Here is a 23,891-nt window from a genome sequence, read left to right on the forward strand (position 1 = left end):
CGAAAGAGAAATCAGCCCCCTAGGGGGATGGCCATGCCGCAGTCCTTTCTCCTCCATTCACTACAGGATCTTGGGCATGCACACACATAGGCCTAGCGTGATTTTGAAGCTACTGGGTCTGTGACTCGAACTGTGGTTGGTCATGTGGGTGTTCGACAACATAACCACTACCCTATTTGCTAGTCCAGGGGGGATTATATTGATATTAACTTTTAGTATACGTATTACCTATTGATAATATAGTTAAGCTCATCTCTAGGATTTTATCGGGCTACATGTAAAAGTAAATTTAGATAGAATGTATTGCAGGCACTTTGAAGTGAAAATCAGGGCACCAGGGATCAGACGCAGAACAGAGAAGACAAACTCAAAGATGTGATGTCCTTAATATCACTGAAAATATCACATAATTAGTGTAGGAAAAATACCCAAGATTCAGAGACTTCCAAGCAACTCTGACCCTCTGTTGGTTTTATCTGTCTTGGCCTCCACTTTGATAATGGATTCAAGGTCTTGGCCTCTTTGAAAAAAATATCAAAACTTTATGTCAGTTAGGTTACATAAAGTTTTCTCTGAAATCTTCATAAACAAATAGGTTCCTTTTAGGACCCAATAGCCAGAAAAACTTTTGAAGCAATTATCCTTAATTTACCTTTGTTAATTTCTACAGCAATGCTTGAAATAAACTAGCCCAAATCAGTTTTTAAAAGTTTCCCAATGTACATCTTGCTTTACAATTTTTTTCCTTTATATTTCTGAACTTAAATACAAAAATCTGGCTCATTTTTAAAATTATTTAAGAACATATAAAATAAGAGAATATGTAATGAGTTTTTCTTCATCTGCTTTAATGTACCTCAAACGTGTGCTCCTATGGAAACAGCACTTATGATATTCCTTTTCCCTACCATTTCCTATAGGTCTAAACAGTGCAGCCATTCATCTGTGACAGGGAAGCAAAGTATAAGTGGTAAAAAGCACTCTACTCTGTGGCAAAAACTGAAAGATTGGATGACAAAAGGCATGGAGAGCAACTATGGATGCAAGAGACCGTGTGGGAGGAGAGTGGGAAATGAGGCAGGGTGAGAGGGAAGGAATCAAGGTGGAAAAAGAAAGAAGTAAAACATTGAAGGGACACAAAAATGGGAAATTATCTGTTGATAATATGTTTGGTAATATCTTTGATTGAACCCATATATAGTGTATTCAGGATGGGAAAAGTCATTTGGTATGCTGTAATGATACAGAGTTACTGATTATTAAAAGAAATAATGGGACCAGCAGATGACATAATGGTTACATCACTGGACTCTCATGTATTCAATCACAATTCAAGTCCCAGACCTAGAGACTTGAAACTCATGCTGGGCGCATATGTGCGCATGCCCCAAATCTGGAGAGGAGAATAGAGGAGAAGGAATTGTGGTATGGCCATTTACCCTGGGGGGTGATTTCTTGCTTGCTTTCTCTCTGTCTCTCTTTGTCTCTCTGATGAGTGCATGCACCCTGTAGCAAAAAAAGCCTCTCTAAAATAATAATTGTAATTTAAAAATGGTAAAAAAGCTAACCTGAAAGAAAGGAGAGCCCACTAAGACAGGAATTCTACTTACCCTTTATTGTTTTTGTCAGTGCTTCGGTTAACATTCATAAGACTTCCAAGGCCTTTGTTTCTTTGTAACATTGGGGAAAAAAATAAAAGAGAGAAAGAGCAACTTAATGATATATTCAGAATCTCTTATGACAACAACAGATTTCCCATAACAGGAATATCATGTAATCAGTGCCTAAAAGATAAGGAGTTCTTAGAAATAGTGCATTCAAGTTCTAATCATCATGCTAAGAGCATAAGGGGCATCCTGATGTTAAGATCCCCACCAAGACTAGCTCCTCTAGTGCACTGGATGCTGCTGCTTGGCAAGTGGAGCCCACATGGGAGACCAGGATTGATTGCTGGCCCAACCTAAAATGTCAGGCATCATGGTGCACACCTGTAGCCCCACCTACGAGGGGAGCTGAGGCAGGGTGACTGACAATTTGGGGCCAGCGTAGGAACATAATGAGACCCTGTCTGAAAGAGTTGGGCATGACATTATATGCCATGGTCCCAGCTACTCAGGAGGCTGAGGCAGGAGGATCCAGATTGGGCACGATTCTGCCTAAAAACACTATACACACACATACATGCACACATGTGTGCACACACACAAGATCCAACTATTACTTGATTAGGATCAAATCCATTTAAAAGTACAGATTTCCCCTTGGTCTAAGCTTCTGCCTTCTTGAGGGTAGGTTGGTAGGAGGCAGACTTTAATACATATTTGAGATATGGTCTTATCTAAGAATGAAAATAATTCATATCAGGTGGAAATAATTGATCAACATTTAAATCTAAACACTGGGGATTTAGACAGGACATGTCTCCTAAAAAGTTCAAGGGTATATTTAAAAGATCCAAAGTCACCTAAGAAAAGTCAAGATATGGCTCCAATACTTTACATAAGTGGATACTTTACACATAGGATAAAATTTCACATGCCCGTTACTCCAGTTAGAGAATATGAAAGCAAATCCCTCTAATGTCCCACTTGTCTACATGTTTCACTTTGCCATTTTCATGTGTCTCTGATTTCACTGCGAGGAGATTATTGACATGTTAAGAAATGTCCATATAAGAAAGAGGAAGAAAGAGGAAAAGGGAAAGGAGGTGGGATTCTTTCAACACCTATCATGCTGAAAAGTACAGTTATTCCTGCATCAAAGCTGTTTCCATTAAGGTATACCAGATTATAAATCACTTCTCTTTTCTCCTCCCTAGCCTATAAAATGATCTACTTGTGTTGTTTACCCTTCTTTTCCTATTTTCCAGCATTTTTTGTAGAACCCTTCAAACTCCATTTTAAAAAAATACTTTTGCCAGAGGGTGTGTGCACTTGCCAGGCAGAGGTAGGGAGACAGACAGAAAGGGAGAAAGTCCCCTATGTGGAGGGTAGTCATGTAGCAATCCCCTCTCTTCCATTTCTCCATCCTGTCAGGATTTGGGGCACTCACAAACATGCCCAGGTGTTTTTCCAGCCCACACAGTCTAGGCTAGCCATGTGGGATCCAACTCCCTTAACTACCAGATCACAGACTGATCCTCCATTTTAAAAATTATCTGAAATCTCATCTTTTCTTGTAAAGCTCGTACAATGACTTTACAGAGAATCTAAGAGTCTCCACCTTCATCTAGTCTCCGTTTGGAACAAATCACCTGTAATATGTTAGTATGTTTACATTATGATGGTATGATGTCAATAATCATTGGATGTCTGTGTGATGGTTATTTCTCACGTTTGTCACCACCCAGACCTTGGTAAGTGTTCTGCCTCAGATAAGGCATCTGCCAGGATGGACTTGGAAAGCTAGAATACCATTCTGTGCACAGATTGGCACGGATAAATGGTTTTTAAAAATAGCTGTGACAAAAGAAATCATTATCCTACTACAAAGTCAAATTTAATGGCCAAATAAATACAAAGTAAATAGGCAATCTAGGAGAAAAAAAGAGCAGAAATCTCATAAATTCTTCCCCATTGTCACTCTTGACTATTCTATAAATTTCTTTCATGAACCTAGAAGTTGGGCCTCTTTCAACATGAAAACTCCTATCAGTAATGTAAATCAAATTTTTAGTATATCAGTATCAGTTTAGAACTATAACCCCTCAACTGCTATCAGTTTAGTTACTACTCATTAATCAACCAATTTTATAATGTGAAATAAATAAAGGCATGGACCTTAATATATTTCCAAGTACATATAAAGAGATATACATATCAAGTTGACTCTACCAAGATTCTAAGTGAAAAGCATCTAAGTACATTCAAAATCTTGGTCCTGAAGGAGTATCTTCTAGTAGCTAAATGTCTTATAGTAAATATATCTAGTCCATAAACCAGCCAATTGGAATTTCTTTCCTTTTTCAATGCAAAAAGGAACTTGGAGATCATCTTAGTAATATACTTTTTTTTATAGGGTGAGAAAACAGAGGTCTCCAAAGATGAAGTGATTTGCCCAGGGTCACTCAGCTTGATGTTGGTAACAAAGCAAGAACCACTACCTCGCCATCTCCTGACCTTGGCCTCAGGACTGTTCCACCAGCCTGCCTGACCCTTACCCAGAAAACAGTATACAGTCTAGGACTCACAGTGGCCTGTCTTAGTCAAATCTTACCGTTTGCCATCTTTGTCGGTCCCAGTATTCACATGGATGAGACTTTCCAGGCTTTTGGCCCTGTCGACACAACGAAATTCAAATAAAACTCTGTGTTTTAAAATGTGATTGTATAGTATCTTGGAAGGTCAGAAACAGTAAACATTCTCCATGAATTGCTCATTTACTCCTATTGAATGGAAGAGTTGAAATTCTTCTGGGCAATTACATCTGAACTAAATGTACAATGCTGAGCTCTGCCCCATCTGCTAGCACATTTCCATGCCAGAGGATGCGTCTTCCTTCCAGCTAATGTCTGCAGGACTCAAACAAGCAATCTGGGAGGCAGGACTTTCAGACTGCAGAAAGATGCACTTACCTTTTGTCTGTTTGATCTGTCCTTGGATTCGCTCTGAAGAGACCATCAAGACCTTGATTTCTTTAAACATATTGATTAAAAAAATCATCAGTGGTAATAACAGATGCTTAATTCTCCATAAAAAGTAGACCAGTTTGTATCTCAGACAGGAAATAGATACAATAGCTACAATCCTTATGATTACTTTATTCCAAACAGGTATCTTTATAGATTCAAAATTTAAATTGTAGTCTACCTTAGAAAAAAATAAAATAAAAATATCTAACCTAGGGATCTTCAAGCACTATTAGGTCTATAGATGTGTTATGTGGATTCATAAAATGTTCTTATTTTTAATGTGTGTCAATGTTTACAAAAGGGCCCTGACACGTAGAAACCTAGATTTTCAGGATCTCCTGAAAATGTTCACAAGACATGGTTCAAGTCTACATGTGCTAACTCTCGCCTGGGGCTGGAAACTGCTTTGGAGGGCGGTAGCTCTCCTTCTTGCCAAGTTCTCTCACTGCCTAAGTTTAATACAGTCTGCCCCCTTCATTCATTACACGGCTGAGCCTCGGAGGCCATGGAGTCTGCACCTTCAGACTGAAAACTTTGTCTCAGTGAATGAAAAGCAGCAAGTGGGGAACCAGCAGTTGGCGTAATGGCTATGTCGCTGGACTCCCACGTAGTCGACCGCGGTTCGCGTCCCGGACCCGGTGACTTAAAACCCACGCCGGGCGCATGTGCGTGCATGCCCAAGATCCCGAGAGGAGAATGGAGGAGAAGGGATTGCGGCATGGCCATCCCCTCTGGGGGGTGATTTCTCTCTTTCTGTCTCTCTGTCTCTCTCTCTGGCAAGTGCATGCACCCTATAGTGAAAAACCTCTCAAAAAAAAAAAATCAGAAAAAAAAAAAAGCAGCAAGTGTAAGTGATGCATCATGGTCATCACACAGATCAGTACTGAGATCAGGGTCTAAGACCCACACCTCTTGATCCTCAGGTCAACTCATTTCTTCGAAATTGACTTGTTTCCTCCTTGTTGACCCTTGCCCATTTAATAGTTAGTATGCCAAGTAACAGAGACACCTAAAAATTGTCTACATCTCTGCCATAGACTCAATTAGTCATTTTTCTTAGCATACTTAAAGTTATGCAATTAGGAATGATTCAAAATAAGGACATGATGTTAATTAAGACAATAAGTGTAATGATTAAAACTAAGCCAAGGGACTAGCAGGTGGCATAATGGTTATGTCATTGGACCCCCATGCCATCAACTGCAGTTTGAGTACTGGACCCAGAGACTTAAAACTCATGCCAGAAGCATTTGCATGCATGCCCAAAATCCTGAGAGGAGAATGGAGAAGTGATTGTGGCATGGCCATCTTCCTGGGTTGGGGGGTAATTTCTAGCTTTCTGTCTGTCTGCCTGTCTCTGTCTCTCGGGTATAGGCACACACATCCTACAGCAAAAACCTGTGTGCTTAGTTCTATAACTGCCTTAAAAAATAATAAAGTGAAAAAAAATCACTCTTCAATAGTAGTGTTTTTAGACTTTAATAACCATTCATACAGTAAGATTATTTCTGTAAGCTTTTTATTCAAGACTTGTAGGGTTTTAATTAGATTGTTTTTATTATAAATTGACTATTTATAATTGTAAATATTTATAGGGTATAAAGTGATCTTATGATTTATGAATAAAATGTAGAATAATTAAATCAAACTAATTACCATACCTATCATCTCATATACTTATTATTCTTTGTGGTAAGAACATTTGAAATTTATACTCTTAGCAACTTTGAAATATACAGTACACTATGTTAACTGTATGTATTGTAGGATATTTTTAACTAGGCTGGTATGTGGGTTCTCACACTCAAAGACTGAAAAGATGTAAGAAGTTATATTGTGAAACTCAGTAATAAAGCAAAAATAAAAAATAGACACTTAAAAAATCTTACCTATTCAAACTTTTGTTCATTTTAATGAGATTATCCAATTCTTCACTTTTGTAGGAGATAAAATACAAAACAACAACAACAAACTAACATCAGTAAAAGCCTGTCTGGAGTCAAGAGTAGATTCACCTTAAAACAAGATCTGAGATCTCTGAAATATAGCGCATGTCCCACTTTTTCCATCTCTGAAAATCTTGGTTATTCTTCAAAGTTCCCCTCAAATACTTTCTCCAGAAAGCTTTTCTTGGTTGTCCTACTGAAAAGTTCCCTACATGGTTGAAGCCCTTTTAGCATTTTAGTACTTTTGCATCTCCTTTATAGTGCTTTGGTTATCCATCTTAGTAATATGGCAGTTGCACACCTGTTCACAAAAATACATATTCTCTTTCTCTCCCTCTCTCTCTCTCTCTTTCTCACACACACACACACACACACACACACACACCCTAAAATTTAGAATTGTTTTACATTTGATCCTGCTTCCATTTTTAATAGTGTTTTTATACAGTAGATGCCCAGCACACATTTTAAACTAAATCAACAAATATTGACTAATCAAGGCCTCTATCTTTGCACAGTGTATGCTTACAAAGAAAGTAACAGCTGGAGAACACAGTTCATCAGCAACACTGGCTTCTTTCTTGAATTCTACTCCTATCGTGTTACAGGTCAGCTAAATTCCTAACTTGTTTCTAGTTTTAAAACTGAGACCAGCAGTTGGTACAATAATTACATCATTGGACTCCCACATAGTCGACCACGGTTTGAGTCCTGGACCGGCGGCTTAAAACTCATGGCAGGCGTATGTGCATCTGTGGTCAGAATCCTGAGAGAACGGAGAAGAAAGGATTGTGGCCTTGCGGTGGGGGATGATTTCTCACTTTCTGTCTCTCTGTCTCTCCAGCAACCATACTTAACCCTATACCAAAAACCTCTTTAAAAAAATAATAATAAACCTACTTAAGTTACAGCTTTAGGGTCAGGAATTTCATTGAAATTACCTGGGTTCATCTTTCTTCCCCAGGTAGAAGGGTGAGGTAGAGGAGCATGGTTGTGAAAGTGTTCTTGGTTTCTTTCTCCTGTTCCCTCCTCACACAATGTCCTCTTCCCAGCCTTTTTCTCCACCACCCTCCACCGCCATCTTTCTTTTGTCATCCATTTGTTTCATTCACAAATCTGAGTTTTCCCTTCTTCCTACTCTAGACTCTCACATTCCTCAAGTTTTCTCAGTGTTCCTCTTTCTTCCTCGGTCATCCGTGGTGTTGGTTGCCAGAAGGTTGGGAGACCCAGTAATTTAATAGCTACACATTCAGGTTTTAAGGATCCTTAGATTCCAATCCAGGATTCACCACTTATTCATTGGTGACCCTGAGTAAGTTACCGAACTAACCTCTTGCTACTTCAATATTCCCATTTATAAAATGAGAATATTAGTCATACCCACATCAAAAAGAAATTTGTAAATTAATGGATATACAGTGTTTAACATGGTGCCTGGCAAGCCACAAACTCTCAATTTTGGCCACTATATTAGTGTCCTGTCAATACTAAATTTTTTAATTTAACAACTGCTTCCAATATTTAGATTTTTGCCTGTTTTGGTGACCCTTAAATGCTTTGTTTCTTTCTTTTTCCCTTTGATTTCCTTCCTCCCACTCTCCCCAGCTCCCCAGTCTCCTTCCACACAGTCTCTGGAAACCACAGTTGTTCTCCATGCTTTTTAACTTCATCTAGAGACACAAGACTTTAGTTTAGTCTTAGAGAAGTATAGTTGCTAAGTCACATCTGTGCGTTGAAGATGCCTGACACAGTACTATCTCTAGAGTAACTGCAGAGGACAGTCCTCTTAGAGACCCTAAAAAAATATGTGCAATTAACAATCATCACATAGATGAATCTTTTTAAGTAATCTTACATATTTGATGTAGGGTCGAAGGCAGAGAATAAATACTGAAATCTAAACATTGCTGCTCCTGGCAAAATATTGATAACCTCTCTATCTTTCTGTGGAACAAGCACTACTCAGTCCTCTGATGCAATGTCCCTTCTTTGCTTCTTGTTTGGCATTCCACCTGCCAACTCTGAAGATGTGAATCTGCATTCCTGAGGAAAGCGCATCCGGTTTAGCCCCAGACCTTTCTAACTTGTATGAGCCACAGGGATGAGACTATCCACATTTGGGGAATGCTCCTGTTTATCACTAGAAAATTCACATAAATCATGAGAAGACACTTTGTGGTAAATGAAATAAATGGAGACTGTATTTTGAGTAAAAAACTTGAACTTCAAAATGACTTTAAATTGATGAAAGTTTTGGATATTAAGTTTTACCACTGCAATTGTAACAAATTAAATGTTCTTAATCAGATAGCAGTAACTCTCCATTTCACAAAGAACAGCAGCTCAGATAAATAAAGCTATTTCTAGTCCCTTTGGGAAACCTGCAGTAACAATCCTCTGGGACAAATATGTTGATGCGCTAGACATTTCCCTGATCCCTGTTGAAGAAGCAAGTTCTATTCTTGATGAATGTGCCCCACTGTGAAATGTGTACTTTGTGTCTAGAAAGTGGGGGGCATGAAAGTTTAAGTCACTCCTGTTTTTATTTTATTTATAACAAACCATAATTTTCCTTCAGCATTTCTCATTTATCCCTCTCTTTTTAATTTTTTTTTTTAATTTAGAGAGAGAGAGCTTTTTTACTATAGGGTGCCTGCGCTTGCTGGAGAGACAGAGAGAGACAGAATGTGAGAAATCATCCCCTCCACGGGGGATGGCCACACCACAATCCCTTCTTCTCCAGTCTCCTCTCAGGATCTTGGGCACGCACACACATATGCCTGGCATGAGTTTTAAGCTGCCATGTCCGGGACTTGAACAGCAATTTACTATGTGGGAATCCAGCAATGTAACAATTACACCATCTGCTGATCCCATTCACTTACCTTTTGTTTAAAGACCCCCATCACCCACCAAAAAAATTGTCTAATCCCTATTGAGAACAAAACATTGCCTCAAACAAAAACAAATCAAAACAATGAAAGATCTAGGCACTTAGGGGGCCAACAGGTGGCATGGTGGTTAAGGGTGCTGGACTCCCACATTGTCAACCATGGTTCAAGTCTCAGACCTGACGGCTTGCTTTTTTACTTTCTCTCTCTCACTCTGTCTCTCTCTAGTCAAATTATAAATTAATTAATTAATTAGTTAATTCCACTAAAAAGTAATTCTCAAAAATAAAAAGAAAGATCTAAGCACTTAGGTAGAATAAGAAATGGAACTGAAATGTTCAAGACATTTTCTAGTCTCTGGATTTGGAGATTCTTGTTTATAAATAGGCACACGCGCAAAAACGTGAAGTGTTATTTTTGTTACTGCCCTTCAGTTTTTTGACTGAGACTATAATCTCCAGCAGCATTCTGTTTTTTTTTTTTCTTTTAAGATGTTTTCCATATGTGCTCATTGGAGAGAGAAACAGAAGGAGGGAAAATGAGAAATCACCCCCTGGGATGATGGCCATGCCACCATCCCTTCTCCATTCTCCTTCTGGGATTTTGGACATGCATGCACATGCAACCAGCATGATTTTCAAGCCCCTAGGTTTGGAATTTGAACCGTGATCAGCCATGTGGGAATCTAGTTAGTACCTTAGCGACCACACCACCTGTTGGTCCCTCTAGCACCTTCTTCGTATTAGTAAAGTCCATGAAACAAGAGAAATACTTGCAGGTTTTGGATTGAAATGATAGAATGTTTATACGAAGGTTGTCTCACTGCTCATCATTATTTTACTATACTCTAGTATGTAAACACCTCTTTGTATAAAGTATCATGTCAGCCTCTGTGAAAGACACTGGTGAATAAGACAAAATATCTGCCCAGAGAAACTGTAGCGATTACAGAGAAGATGACACATTTATACAAATAACACGAAACAGTCACATCTGACGGTTATAAAATCTGAATAGTGGGGTCGGGGGGGAGCTCTAGTAGCTTAGAGGGGCAGAAGTCACATCACCCCCCATCATTCATATTTGATCTGGATCTTGAAACATGGATAGAACTTGGATGAATCACTGTGTTTTGACCTCGAGTCTGGAAAAGGTCACCATGTGGCATAAATAATCAGAATAACTGGAGACTATAGAAGGAGGCAATTTAGTTTGACATTAAGTCCAGGATAGATACAAGGGGTGAAGGAACTTCAAAACTATGTATTATTTTGAAAAAAAAAATTGCACCCAAATAGACTTATGCTTTCATTTCATTTTCCATTCACTTTTTGAAGTCTCCTTGGCTAAGGGTAAAATCAGAAATAACTTTGGAATGTTAGACTGTAGCCAGGTTAGCAAAGGCTTCAAATAAGTCTAGATATAATTGAATGTTCAATGAGGAGCTAGTGCAGTGATTGAGCAGAATATCAGGAAGACAATTCTGGCATTGAAGGGTGGTACAAGGAAGTGGTGGAAGGAGAGACTGAAGGGCCATAAGTACATCTGGATAGCTACTCTAATGACCTATGCCAGAGGTACTGAGAGTTTGACTGGGACGAGACTGTGTGGTCATGAGAGGCGTGTATTTAGCCCATAGGTGCCTGGTACGCACAGCAGGGGAAAGAAAGAAGAATCTAGAATGATGCCAGCAATGTGAGCCTGCAGGAATGAAGGAAGAGAGCAGTAGCCCAGGAAATAGCATAATTGAGAAGCAAGTTGAACATGACCCAGGGCATCTTAAGCGAGGTGTGGGGAGACAGGTAAGTTGAGATCTGGGTCAGCAACCTAAACATAGGACTAGAGGTTCAGAACAAGGTTTAACAGCTGAGGTCACTGAGAGGACTAAATTCACCACAAGCCTCAGCAGAGGAAGAGTGTCCATAAATGTCAGCACCATCCATTATTCAGGGGCACTTACCTAGTGACTTATCAAGCATCTAGAGATGCTTTCTTCTTTTAAATTATATATAATAAACAGAACAGGGGTTTCATTCATATTTGCAACTTATAAAGGTACTGGCTAAGCATTTTTTTAAATATAAAAAAGAGGGAAAAAAAGCTCTTACCCCTTGTCTGTTTTCTGCAGTGAAGTGGCTGCTTTGACGATGGGACTGAGATCCTGACTCCTTCAAATGATGAAAAAGAAATACAAGTCAATGACAGTAGAGTTGTATTTAAAGGAACTAGAAGTTTTCATCTGTTTTTAGTGATGAAATTGATAGTCCCTGAGGGGTTCAGGAATTATTGAATTAGCAGAATAACACAATGGTTCTATTCTATGACACTAGCTCATGGCACACAGAGCTACTCACATCCCCCATTCTCTCTCTCCCTCTCCCTTCCTCTCCTTTTCTCTCCCTCTCTCTCTCACACACATCTCACTCTGTCATTCCACTTGGGTGTTGGCTCTGCCATCTAGTGCTCACTAAATTAACTACATTTTTTTCTCTTAAGGACTTGTATTTGGCACGTCCCAAGTTCTATACTTTAAAAAGGACATGGAAAACAAAATACACTTAGTTGAACAGGCAAACACAGGAGTGAGTTCAGAAGTTTTTTTTTTTACCAGATTCAAGGAACATTAAGCAATGGATCTAGAGAATTAGTTCATCCCTCAAAATGGGTGAAAATGTCTTCTCAAATTTCCAAAGGGAAAAGTCTGTGTGTGTATGTGTGTGTGTGTGTGTGTGTGATTTGCCAGAGGGCACACATTTACCAAGGAGGGACACAGAGAGAGAAAGTAAGAAAGTACTCTCCATAGGGGATGGTCCTAATGCGATTCCTTCTCCATTTCTCTTTTGGGGGTTTGGGCACGCACACACGTGATTTTCATGCTGTTAGCCATGTGAGGCCCAACCACTTAAACTATCATGCTACTGGCTGGTCTTTGTTTTATTTATTTATTTATTTATTTATTTATTTATTTATTTATTTAGATTTTTGTTACAGGGCACATGCACTCACCAGAGAGACAGGGAGAAAGAAAGCGAAAAATCACCCTCTAGATGGGGATGGTCATGCCATAATCTCTTCTCCTCCGTTCTCTTCTTGGGATTTCGGGCATGCACACACAGGCACACACATGCACATGCATGCACCCATCTTGAGTTTCAAGTCTCCAGGTCTGGGACTTGAACCATGGTTGGCCATGTGGGAGTCAAGGGATATAACCAATATATCACTTGCTGGCCCCCTCATTTTTTGTTTTTACTGTGTTCTAGTAAAGCATACTTTATCATTGTTACAGTTACATTGGCACAGCTAGAGCTCATGGTACCTTGTACTTCTTTCAGCAGATCTGTTGGTTTCTGAATGCATGCTTGGTTTAGGTGGACATATTTGCCTATATTTTTATAGTTAAAGATAATATCTGTTAGTTAAGAAAACACCCCTCTGTTAAATCTAAAATTATAAGAAAATTTATATTCAAAAAGATTAACATGCATTGAAACCATACTATTACTTGAGATAACAAAACTTTTTTTTCAAAGATTTATTTTATTTACTTATTTTAGTTTGGCCAGAGAAGGACAGAGCAGGAGAGAGAGAGAGAGAGAGAGAGAGAGAGAGTGAGAAAGCAAGCTACCAGGTCTGAGACTTGAACTGCAGTCAGCCATGTGGGAGTCCAGCACCTTTCACCACACCACCTACCATCTCTGAGATAACAAACTTTAACTGAGCTCTTTATGTTGGTTTGAACTCTACCATCTTCTATTGGAAAGTCTAAAACATCCAGTGTATTAATTTTGGTTTTGCCTCTTTTCATGTCATTTTTAACCATTGGGGGTATCTAGAAATATCTGTTCTAAATATATTCATGTTTATTTATTTTGGTATCCACTCATCAATAAAGCATTTTCATGCTTATCTAATGATGATAATAGAATATTTTTAAATATTAGGAATTTATATCAGATATCAAGAGATAATTTTTTTCTTAAAGCTTATCCAAATTTGGCATTATCAGGAAATACATACACTTGCTCAGGTAAGATAGAAAATAAGTATCTATTTCAAGAACACCTATTACATTGAGAATGGCCACATTGTGCTGACAGAACTAAATCTTACTATGTTAGGTTCTGTCACAGTTTTATGATATAAAGTTTTTCCGTACTTTTTTTCTAAGTATCTGTCTGACCCACTTACACAATTCTTCCTTGTGCTCAAGAAGTTATATTCAACTATTTTTTTGTACTCCTGAGGACATGTGTTAATTACATAGGAAACACTTCCCTTTCATATTCTTTCATTAAAATCATCTTCCTGTGATTAAAGTAATCAGGGTTTAAAAAACATGCAAGTTGTCCTAGTTTTATTTTTCAGATCAGTGGTGCAAGAAAGAAATTGGAGTAGTAAAAATGAATCAGACAAATTTCTGTGAAATTTAACTTCTTTTGAATCTAAACAAGCTCACTGCTCCAGCATCACTGATTTAAATTAGATTTAGGTAGTAACAAGGTCCATTTATTTTAGCCCCTTACAAAGAATCCTGTTTAACTTAAGATTTAATTGCTTAATACTAGGGAAGTAAAAGGAAAAATAGTGTAATACAATAAGCCTGAGAAGTCATTTTTAAGGGATAGTTATAACCATTGTACAAATAAAAAGTTATAAATTGGATCTATATTTTTTAATTAGTTCAGTGGCGAAATATTCTCTTGATTCATTTTTTAAAAATTATGTTCTCATCCTAAGGACAACATTTCAAAAGTCCTGGTAAGTTTCACATACTAGAAACTCAACATCTAGAGTATTAACCTAACAGAATGAATGTCTAATGTTACTTAGGCCTGCTACCCAGCATTTTCTAGCTGAAGTTACTCGTTACTCTCTCACTGAAAATTATTTCTATAATTGTTCTTACTAAAGAGAGTTTCTATAGTTATGTCATATTGAAGAATAATTCTATAATTGGGCCTTGCCTTGTGTCAAAAAACTCACCATCAAAAAGCAAAAATATAAAAGACTTAAAGGCAGGCAATCAAGCAGATCTAATATATGCAGTCTTCATTGAAATACCACTTTTTAATCTCACAATAATAAAAATGGAAATATAAAATGTACATCTCAAAAAATGGCTCAAGATTATTAAACTGTTTAATAGGAACACATGAGAATACTTTCAGATCTCTGAATTTGTTTCTAAGTATTAACTATAGAGTGAGCAATTTAAAGCAGAAAGGCAAGTCTGTATTTCCTGATTTGGAGAGAAGTTTATGAGAACAAAATTTATCAAAATTTGTGATAGTTTGGAAATACATTACAAATTAGCTAAAAAAAATTAAAGAACTATTTAGAGGCATTTCTTCTTTAAAGATTTATTTTATTTAACTTTATTTATTTATTTGTTAATTTTAATTTGATCAGAGAGGCACAGAGAGAGGGAGAGAAAGTAAGCTGCCAGGTCCGGGACTCAATCAATGGTCAGCCACGTGGGAGTCCAGCACCTTTAACTAACATGCCACCTGCCAGCCCCTATTTAAAGGTTCTAACATAATAGAAAATTTGAGTAGAAATGAAGTTTCAAGAATTTTTTTTCACCAGAATACATAACTCTTAATGTGAAAGTTAAGAGTAACAGACATACAGTAAATACAAACCAAATATATATAGTATATATGTTGCTTAATATAGTTTCTATTTATATCATAAAGCATACATGTAAAATACATATCTTATATTTATATATTAGGAGCTAACATATAAGAAGGCTAAACACAAATACTTCCGGAACATAAATATTACTGCATTTTAATATTGAAGGCGTATTGCAATAAGACAAGAAATAGCCATCAGCATTCAAAGACAAACATAAATATATTATATATAGAGAGATAGATAAATAGCTATGAGTTGATGACAAATAAAGTCAGAAAAGGTCAACAAGCTCTTCCTTAGTGAGTGCACACACCAAACATGCCCATGCTTTGGACAAATCAGTGCACAATTCATTTGCTTTCGTTTCCCTTGAATTTCATTTTGCCAAGAAACTCTGGAGTGCTAGGTCCTACCTGTTATCTCGTCTCAGCTGGTGAGGAGAAGAAAGCGGAGAACTGGGCTTTGGAGGTATTGGAGGGTGCACAACCAGTTCCCTTTCAAACAAAAACAAACAAACATTTACTTCACCATAGAAACATGTTAGCATCTTTTAACAAAATGCATTTATTGTCTACATGGTATTGTCTCTTACATCTGACCACCCTCATGTTTCAGGTATCTGAAAGGTCAGAATCCACAGAGTACTAAACATGAATGAAGTCCAGTATTTACAACACAGATATTTTGAAAGTTCATTTAACTCTATCCTTTTTATCTATAGTTTGAACTATAATATGTTCTTTAAATAGCTTAATACTTTGCTAGTATACCTAGCTCAAGTCCAAAGCACTTTGATTCAGTGGTGCATGTGCATAGTAAATGGTTCTTGGGCATTAACGCATAAGCTTCTTTAGGAATTATGTCAACTACCAGGCTGCTATGGAAACAGCAAGAAAGGTTTTCAATTCCACAGACCTCGACGTAAAGTTGATTTGAAGTGCTTAACCAAATCTGACTTAAATATTGTCAGCACAGGACAGTTTGATTCTAGCAGAACATATGTGAATGCATACACACACACACACACACACACACACACATACACACAGAGTTGGCCTAAAGTTTCCAAAGAAATACCAATGTAACCTCCACACTGGCATGTTTTAAAGACCTAGCAACTGGGGATGAGCATTTATGTACATATTTTGGAAGGAATCAGCACGTTATCAAGGGCAGGTCACTTCCTCACCCTCTCACCACTTTCACCTCTGTGGTTCTCTATTATCTTCAAGATAAACTCTGTACCTAAAAAAAGTCCCCTTCTGTTGTTGGCTCCTAATATCCTTCTGGCTTCTGTAGCTTGCCAAGCAGGTGTGTGCTTTGGGGTCAGGCTGTCTGAATTGCTAGTTATGTAGCACTGAGTTAGCCTGATTCTGTTTCTTCATCAGTAATAATCCTTCTAAAAGGATTGTTGGGGTATTGTCATGACGGAACGAGACTGAGTACTTACTCTGCGAACATTGATAACTTTCTAAGTGTAAGGCTCTTTATGAGGTAGATAGTGTCCTTGTTCTCAAAAAGCTTTCAATATACAAACAAGCGCTGTTGAGCTTAGTACTCAATGGCATCAGAATAAAACCATTTGACATTGTTTTCTTTAGCATATTCAGATATTGGAAGGATAAAAGTGCAATGAAGAAAATAAAACAGTGCAAGGGGATATAGAGTGGGGACACTAGTTCATTTAGAACGACCTGGAAAGGCCCCTCTGGTAGGCAAAATTTTAACTGAGACCTGAAGGAAGTGATAAAATGAGCACTGAGGATACCTGGAGAACATTATCAGCTTAGAGATGGCATTTAACATTTGAAACTGGTTAAGATCACCAGGGAAGTCAGTACAAGCAGAAACAAAAAGAAGACCAAGGGTTGGATCCATAGGTCCTGCAACATTTAGAGGTCAAGAATATGAGAAGGAAATAATGAAAGAGTCTTGAAGAAGTCTGGCCCAGGAGAAAAGAAGAGATACATGATGGTGTGGTATCCTGGAAGCCAAGTGAGAAAAATGTTTCCAGGAGGGAGTAATTGGCCATGGCAAATGCCACTGATATATCGAGTAAAACAAGGACCAGGAAATTCCCATGATTTTGGTAGCATAGTGATTATTGGTAACTATAATAAAAGAATTATTGATGGCAGAGTGCTGAAAAGAGCATTATAGGAGAGAGTGTAGGAGAAAATGGGAAATAAAGATATAGAGGCATTGATGTAGATGTTTTGCAATGAAGAAGGAAGAGAGGAATGGGTAGATACCTTGAGGTTGGTAGATCAAGGAAGATCAGTTACTATGGAATGTAGATAACATCCTCCTAGGATGAATGATCCAAGAAAGTGAGAGGAAACTTCTGGTCAGATGTTCTGGACCACAGGCATGGTGAAGTGGTTGGTCTCAGACAGAAACACAGAGTTCATTCATAGCAGATGACACAGACTCATATAGATATAGTCGAGGTATGTTAGCTGACTTGGGGTAGAGAAAATTTCTTTTTGTTTACTTTGATTTTCTCAGTATAATAGGGATCAAGATCATTAATTCCAGTGAAAAAAGTGAACTGGAACCAGAGGTTAGAGAAAGAGTACATGAGATAATACATGGTTTTCTTGGAGAATAAGTGGACCCAGGAAAAGTATTAGGAGAATAATAGTAACATGCCATTGTATGGGACTAGTACAGCCAGGAATTTTACTAAGCACTTTACATATATTAACTCATTTATTCTCATTGTAGTCACAGGGATAAGTATAACTCTTCTCATTTTATAGATGAAAAGACTGAGACATAGAAAGTGGAAATAAATAGCCCCAATGATTTATCTTAGAGGCAGAGTGAGGAGCTTGAACCAGGAAGTCCAACACCCTAAGTCCTCCTCATGCTATGCTGCCTCTCAAAGGGTCCTCACACTACTGATGGCTCCATTGAGCTTAGTACTCATGGAATTAAAACCATGTGACATCATTTTATTTGCTATATGCAGATGCTTTGATGACAAAGAACAGATAGTCAGATTTAACTAAGTTTATAATCCAAACAAGTGAGTACAAGGAGAATGAGGGCAAAAGAGTGGAGGGGTACACAAGAAAGGAATTGCAGTGAGGGACCTTGGCATCTGAGATGGGCTTGGAGGGAAATGAGGGTATGCAGGGTGAAGGATTGTAAAAATTATGATAGAACCAATGGATTGGTGATTGTGGTGGGGCCAAAGAATTACTGGAACCAGAGGACTGGAGGGAGTCACCTAGACAGACAAAAGGAGGAAGCTAGAGAGGGAAAGCATTGAAATTGGAATATTGTAGAGTGTGTGGTTATTTACAAAGGCAAGGTTTATGGGTGGCTGAGGCAGAATGAAAGACAAGAAGACAATTAGATAGGTCAGAAAAGTGAGACATCAGGGTGGGGAAGGATCTTCTACATGGATACACATACACACATGTGCATGCACAAACACACACATATGTATATGTATGTACATATATATCTATCTGTCTATCTTAGAGGCAGAGTGAGGAGTTTCAACCAGGAAGTCCAACTCCCTAAGCCCTCCTCATGCTATGCTACCTCTCAAGGAATTTGTGTATGTATGTGTGTGTGTGTGTGTGTGTGTGTGTGTGTTTGTATAGTGTGTATATTGTGTATGTGTGTAGAGTATATATATATATATAGTGTATATATACGTAGTGTGTGTGTATATATATATATATGTGTGTGTGTATATATACCTATATAGAATTGCCTTTAAATATGCGTGTGTGTGTGTATATATATATATGTATATTAATAGTGTGTATATATATATATAGTGTGTATATAAATAGAATTGCATGTGTGTGTGTATATATATACATATGTATATACATATACACACGCATATTTAAAGGCAATTCTAATTTTGAAAAGGTTTATCTATTGAGAGAAGGAGTAAGAGAAGAAGAAAGCAAAGGAACTCAGCAGAATGTCACCATGCTGCAATCCTCCCATCCTCCCTCCCACCTCACAGCCAGCCGGATTCACAGGCACATGACATTACTCGTGTGGCATGCTCAGGATATGAACTCAGGTCTCCCATGTGGCCTTGGCCTGGTACAACAGTTTCCTGCCACTTGTGCCACAGTGGCTGGGCCCTCTGGAATCAGCAAGCATCATGAATGAATGAAGGAGCAATTGATTAGCTGAATTTCAGTTTGGTAGGGAGGGAAATGGTTACTGAAGAAGGGCCTGAAACTTTAAAAATCTATAAGCTCAGCTCTCTCATAGAAGAATTCCATTGTTGATTCCATTATTGAAACTCTATTAGGCATCACTCCTTATCTGGGTTAATACTCAGTATGACATTTCTGGAAGAACAATTTCCTAGGAATACTCTCCCCATTCTGGTTTAGTGTCAGATTCTGCAATTGAGATAGTCAACCCTCAAACAATGCAGGGGTTAGAAGTACGCACCCCACACAGTTAAAAATCCACGTATATCTTTTGACTCCCCCAAATTACATTTAACATTTGACTAGAAGCCTTATTGACAATACAAGCACCAGTTAATACATATTTTGTACATGATATGTATTATATACTGCATTCTTATAATAAATTTAGCTAGACAAAAGAAAACATTAATAAAAAACATAAGAAAGAGAAAATATATTTACAGTACTACATTGTATTTTCCAGTAAGGTTACTGAAAAAAATCCATATACAAATGTGCCCATCTTGTTCAAACCTATCTTGTTCAGGGTCAATTGTATTTTGTGTTTACACCATCTCCTTGTCTCAAAAAATATCTCTGTGTCACATATATGAAGGGGCTTCAGAAAGTTCATGAAAAAATATAATGCAAGTGCAAGTATATTTTGGTGCAAAAAAATGAAATTCATGCATAGTTTTTTCATAATAGGTATTTTCCATGCATTTTTTTGAAGATCCTCCTCATATGTATTAAGTGCTAGAGTCTTTAGTGTAACTGTGTGGCTTAGTGGATTATATGCTTTCTTTCCAGAAGTAGAGAAAAGGGTTAGGAGGTGATCAGTCCTGGGTAATAATGGTGCTATACAGGGCATGGGATATCAGTGGACAGGCAGAAGAGAGGCAAGTAGCAGGATGGAAAGGAGGATTAAGAAAACACAGGGCTTGAGACCAGCAGTTGGCAAAATGGCTATGTTGCTGGACTCCCGTGTAGTCAAGTGCAGTTTGAGTCCTGGACCCGGTGGCTTAAACTCACTCTGGGTACATGTGCGTGCTTGCCCAAGATCTGAGAGGAGAATGGAGGAGATGGGATTGTGGTGTGACCATCTCCCTTGGGGGGAGATTTCTCACTTTCTGTCTCTCTCTCTCTCTCTGTCTGTCGACACGTTTCTATAAAGGAAAACCCCCCCCCCCCCCCCAACAACAACAACAAAAAGAATATGGAAGGCTCAGGCCAGCAGGTGGCATGGAGGTTAAGGTGCTGGATCCCACACGGACAACTGCACAGTCTAATTCCCAGACCAAGCGGTTGAGAATTACACCAGATGCATGTGTGTGAGTACCCAAGATCCTGGGAGAAGAATGGAAGAGGAGTTGCAGTGTGGCCATCCCCTCGGAGAGTGATTTTTCACTTTCCCTCTCTCTGTTTCTGGCAACCACGGGAGCCCTATAGCAAGGACAAAACAAAAACAAAAGCTCAAGGCTTGCTTATGCCAAAACCATGTTGATGAAATGCTAGCTTCCATGTTAGAATGTCTAAGGTCTCAAAGAGGTAGGTGAATATTGACTGAGCAGCTCTGGGAGGTAGATGTGGGTGAAGAAGTAAATCTGAGGTGGTCTGGGAAGAAACAAAAGGTGGGTGTGTAGTTGCAAAGACCAAGAAAAGCAGAGGACCACATTTATTTCCTAGAGCGATGCATTGACACCTCTGCTGGGCCAGGGCCAGGGCCAGGCCATACTGCATCAATTCACCTCCAAGAGCTTTCCTTTGAATCTCTGCAATGGCAGCCACAGATGACAGAGCCCAGACCCTGGGGAGATGGTGGAGGTGGGGAAACTGGCAATAAGAGAAATCATTCATGCCATGCCAGGAGCATGACGTGATGCCAGGCAGGGGGATTAAAATGCAAGAGCGAGGCAGGAAGCTATGGCTCAGAATGTTTTCAAGACAAGAAAACAGGAGACATTCATTGGAAGGTCCTGATTAAATTCTGCTTAAAGATGCAATGTTTAAGCTTGGATAAATTGACCCTGGTTCTTCCTTCTGCCCTGCCACTGACCCCCCACATGATCTTTGCAGGATCTATGCTACCATGTTAGTGGCTATTATTGTAAAGAGTAGTTTTGATGAATAAAAAGAAAGCTTTCAGGAGAAACATGCAAAAACTTGCAGTGTAGCTCAAAGCCAGAGCCAAAAGAAATATCACTGTAAAGAAAGCTGTTTATATTAGTTCATTTTATGTGCTGCTGCAAAAATCACTTCTTACTGTCATCGCTTTTTTTGGATGACACACTTGCTTCTGTGACTTCTGTTCCAGTCTGACTTTGTGAACAACATTTGTGTTACCACAACACAAGTCTGGGTTGAACCAAGAGTAAATAACACCAGTATTTAATTGTGAGTTTCCTTATCACCTTTATAACCCTACAAATTGAATTTATATTCCAACCATGTTAAAAGAGGTAGAACTTATATTTATTGAGTCTCAGCAATATGTCAGCTTTGTCTGGCTCTTGCCTACATTGTTTTATTCAATCCATACATCTATCCTGTGGGCATGTATTGTTCTTACTACTACTATTATTTTACTGAAACTCAAAAAGTTGAGTATTTGCCCTGGTTCACAGGTCTAGTAAATGACTCAGTCACTGTTTTAATTAGTCTTTCTGTTGTCAAGTCCTATGGTTTTCTCTCTCTATCTTACTGTATCCAATCAATATTCTTTCAGGTACTTGGTAGTTCTCACACATTTCCTTACCCAAGGAAGAAGCCATCAGCTCAACAAGCACTTCTACCCCAACGGCCCTAGTTATTATGTTAGGACACACAGCAATGTACAAGGTCTAACTAGGCATTCAAAGACTAGAAAAGTTGGGGTCCAGTCTTTCATAGAGGTTATAGAACACATGTCACATGCTCAAAAAAGTGGTTACTGTGATGATGTCTCATCTTCTAGTGGCCAGTAGAAGTTGGATAAAGCATTTCCCAGCAATGGAGTGTGCATTCAACTGGAATTCCAGAGATCTGGGTTCTAGATTATCTTTGCTACCAACTTTCTTTTTGGTCCTGGAAAGAATGCTGATTCCCTCTGAAACTCTGTGTCTTTACCTATGAAAGAAAGAGACTGGTCCAGATCTGTAAATGGCAAACCACTGCATGACCATAAGAAGAAAGAGTTATTGCATAGAATCCACAATTCCACAAAGCCCTAAGCACTTGCTAGAGATGACAAGTCCCTTGACATTCACGTACTATAATTTCCAAATGTTCACAGATACTAAATTCAAATTTAGTTTAGATCTATAAGAACATAAATCAACTTTGGTTGGTCAATAAGCACAAAGGGATTTTCTACTCCTCTCCACAAAATGCAAACCTACATTCCCACAGTGTGCTCCAATTTTCTGTCCAGTTTTAGAAGGGAAAAATAACTGATTTATGGAATCAAGACTATGAGTAATATTTGAATAGCCAAAGACAGTCTCTATCAGTGTTCTTGTGTGCATGTTTTTAAAGAGATTTTTATTATTCCGCATGTGTGCTCATTGAAGAGACAGAGAGATATAGAAAGACAGAAAGCAAGAAATCACTGCCCATGGGGGATAACCACACCATAATCCCTTCTCCTCCAGTTTCCTCTTGGGATTTTGAGCACTCACGCACATGTGCCTGGCATGAGTTTTAAGCTGCCAGGTCCGGGACTCAAATCATAGTTGAGTACGTGGGAGTCCAGTAACATAACCATTCTGCCTTCTGCTGGTCTCAGTGTTCTCATGCTTTTAACTGACACGAGATTTATAATCTCTCACTGATAGGCAATATTACTAAGTGATAACGTAACTTTTCTTTAAAGTCAAACTAGTTTTATGGTTGGGAATGGGTACATTTTTTGGCACAGCACATGACCCTAGGCACCCTGATGCTTCTAGCTTTTTATTCTCACTCCTACCTTTGAGCCCAGAGCTTCCCTGCTCTGTCATACTTTAAGGAGCTCCCCTGGAAGCCACAGAGGGGACAAGGGCTTCAAGAGGAGAAATAGTGGGGATCTAGATTGAGGAGCACAAGGGGGCTTTATGCTTATTGTCCTGTAAGTGCACGAGTCATTTAAAAGTAGTGTAAGAGATCAGGGACTCTGTGTTGTCCCCATAGGACTGAAGAAAAGCTCATTGCTGAAGGTTAAAACCTTCATTTACACATTCTATTAGCATTCTCCTTGTTCTATTTAAATAACACTTTTTAAAAATATCAAAACTTAACTTGGGTTATTTATTAATTTTTTTAGAGGTCTTTGCCCTAGGGTGAGTGCACTTGCTGGTGAGAGAGAGAGACAGAAATAGTGAGAGGGAAAGCAAGAAATCAGCTGGGGGTGGTGGAAGCGGCACACCACAATTCCTTCTTCTCCATTCTTCTCTTGGGGTTTTAGGCACACATGCACATGTGCCCAGAGTGATTTTCAAGCTGCCGGGGTCCAGGACTGGAACCACTGTTGGCCATGTGGGGGTCCAGTTCCTTAACCACCACACTGCCTATTGGCCCTCAAAGAAGTTTTAAATAACTATACTTTGAGATTTTACTGAGTGCCAAGGAATCTTAATTTTTTACAAAA

At 38.6% G+C, this 23,891-nt stretch overlaps 1 protein-coding gene across 4 annotated transcripts in view; it reads right to left on the reverse strand.

The window, feature by feature from the left end:
- Nucleotides 1–23,891, reverse strand: part of SCEL (sciellin) — a 130,726-nt gene that overhangs the window by 48,939 nt on the left and 57,896 nt on the right. For 3 of the 4 annotated variants that reach the window (XM_027769758.1, XM_027769756.1, XM_027769755.1), the window contains 7 exons: nucleotides 15,524–15,604; nucleotides 12,787–12,852; nucleotides 11,576–11,635; nucleotides 6,520–6,564; nucleotides 4,574–4,633; nucleotides 4,216–4,275; nucleotides 1,611–1,670 (listed from right to left, as the gene is read on the reverse strand). In XM_027769758.1, the coding sequence (XP_027625559.1) occupies nucleotides 1,611–1,670; nucleotides 4,216–4,275; nucleotides 4,574–4,633; nucleotides 6,520–6,564; nucleotides 11,576–11,635; nucleotides 12,787–12,852; nucleotides 15,524–15,604 (432 nt within the window). The remainder of the gene's footprint in view (nucleotides 1–1,610; nucleotides 1,671–4,215; nucleotides 4,276–4,573; nucleotides 4,634–6,519; nucleotides 6,565–11,575; nucleotides 11,636–12,786; nucleotides 12,853–15,523; nucleotides 15,605–23,891) is intronic. The other variant, XM_027769757.1, reaches the window with a different exon arrangement.

This window comes from Tupaia chinensis, unplaced genomic scaffold (genome assembly GCF_000334495.1).
Source record: "Tupaia chinensis unplaced genomic scaffold, TupChi_1.0 Scaffold000013_1, whole genome shotgun sequence".
In the NCBI taxonomy this organism is placed as follows: Eukaryota; Metazoa; Chordata; class Mammalia; order Scandentia; family Tupaiidae; genus Tupaia; species Tupaia belangeri.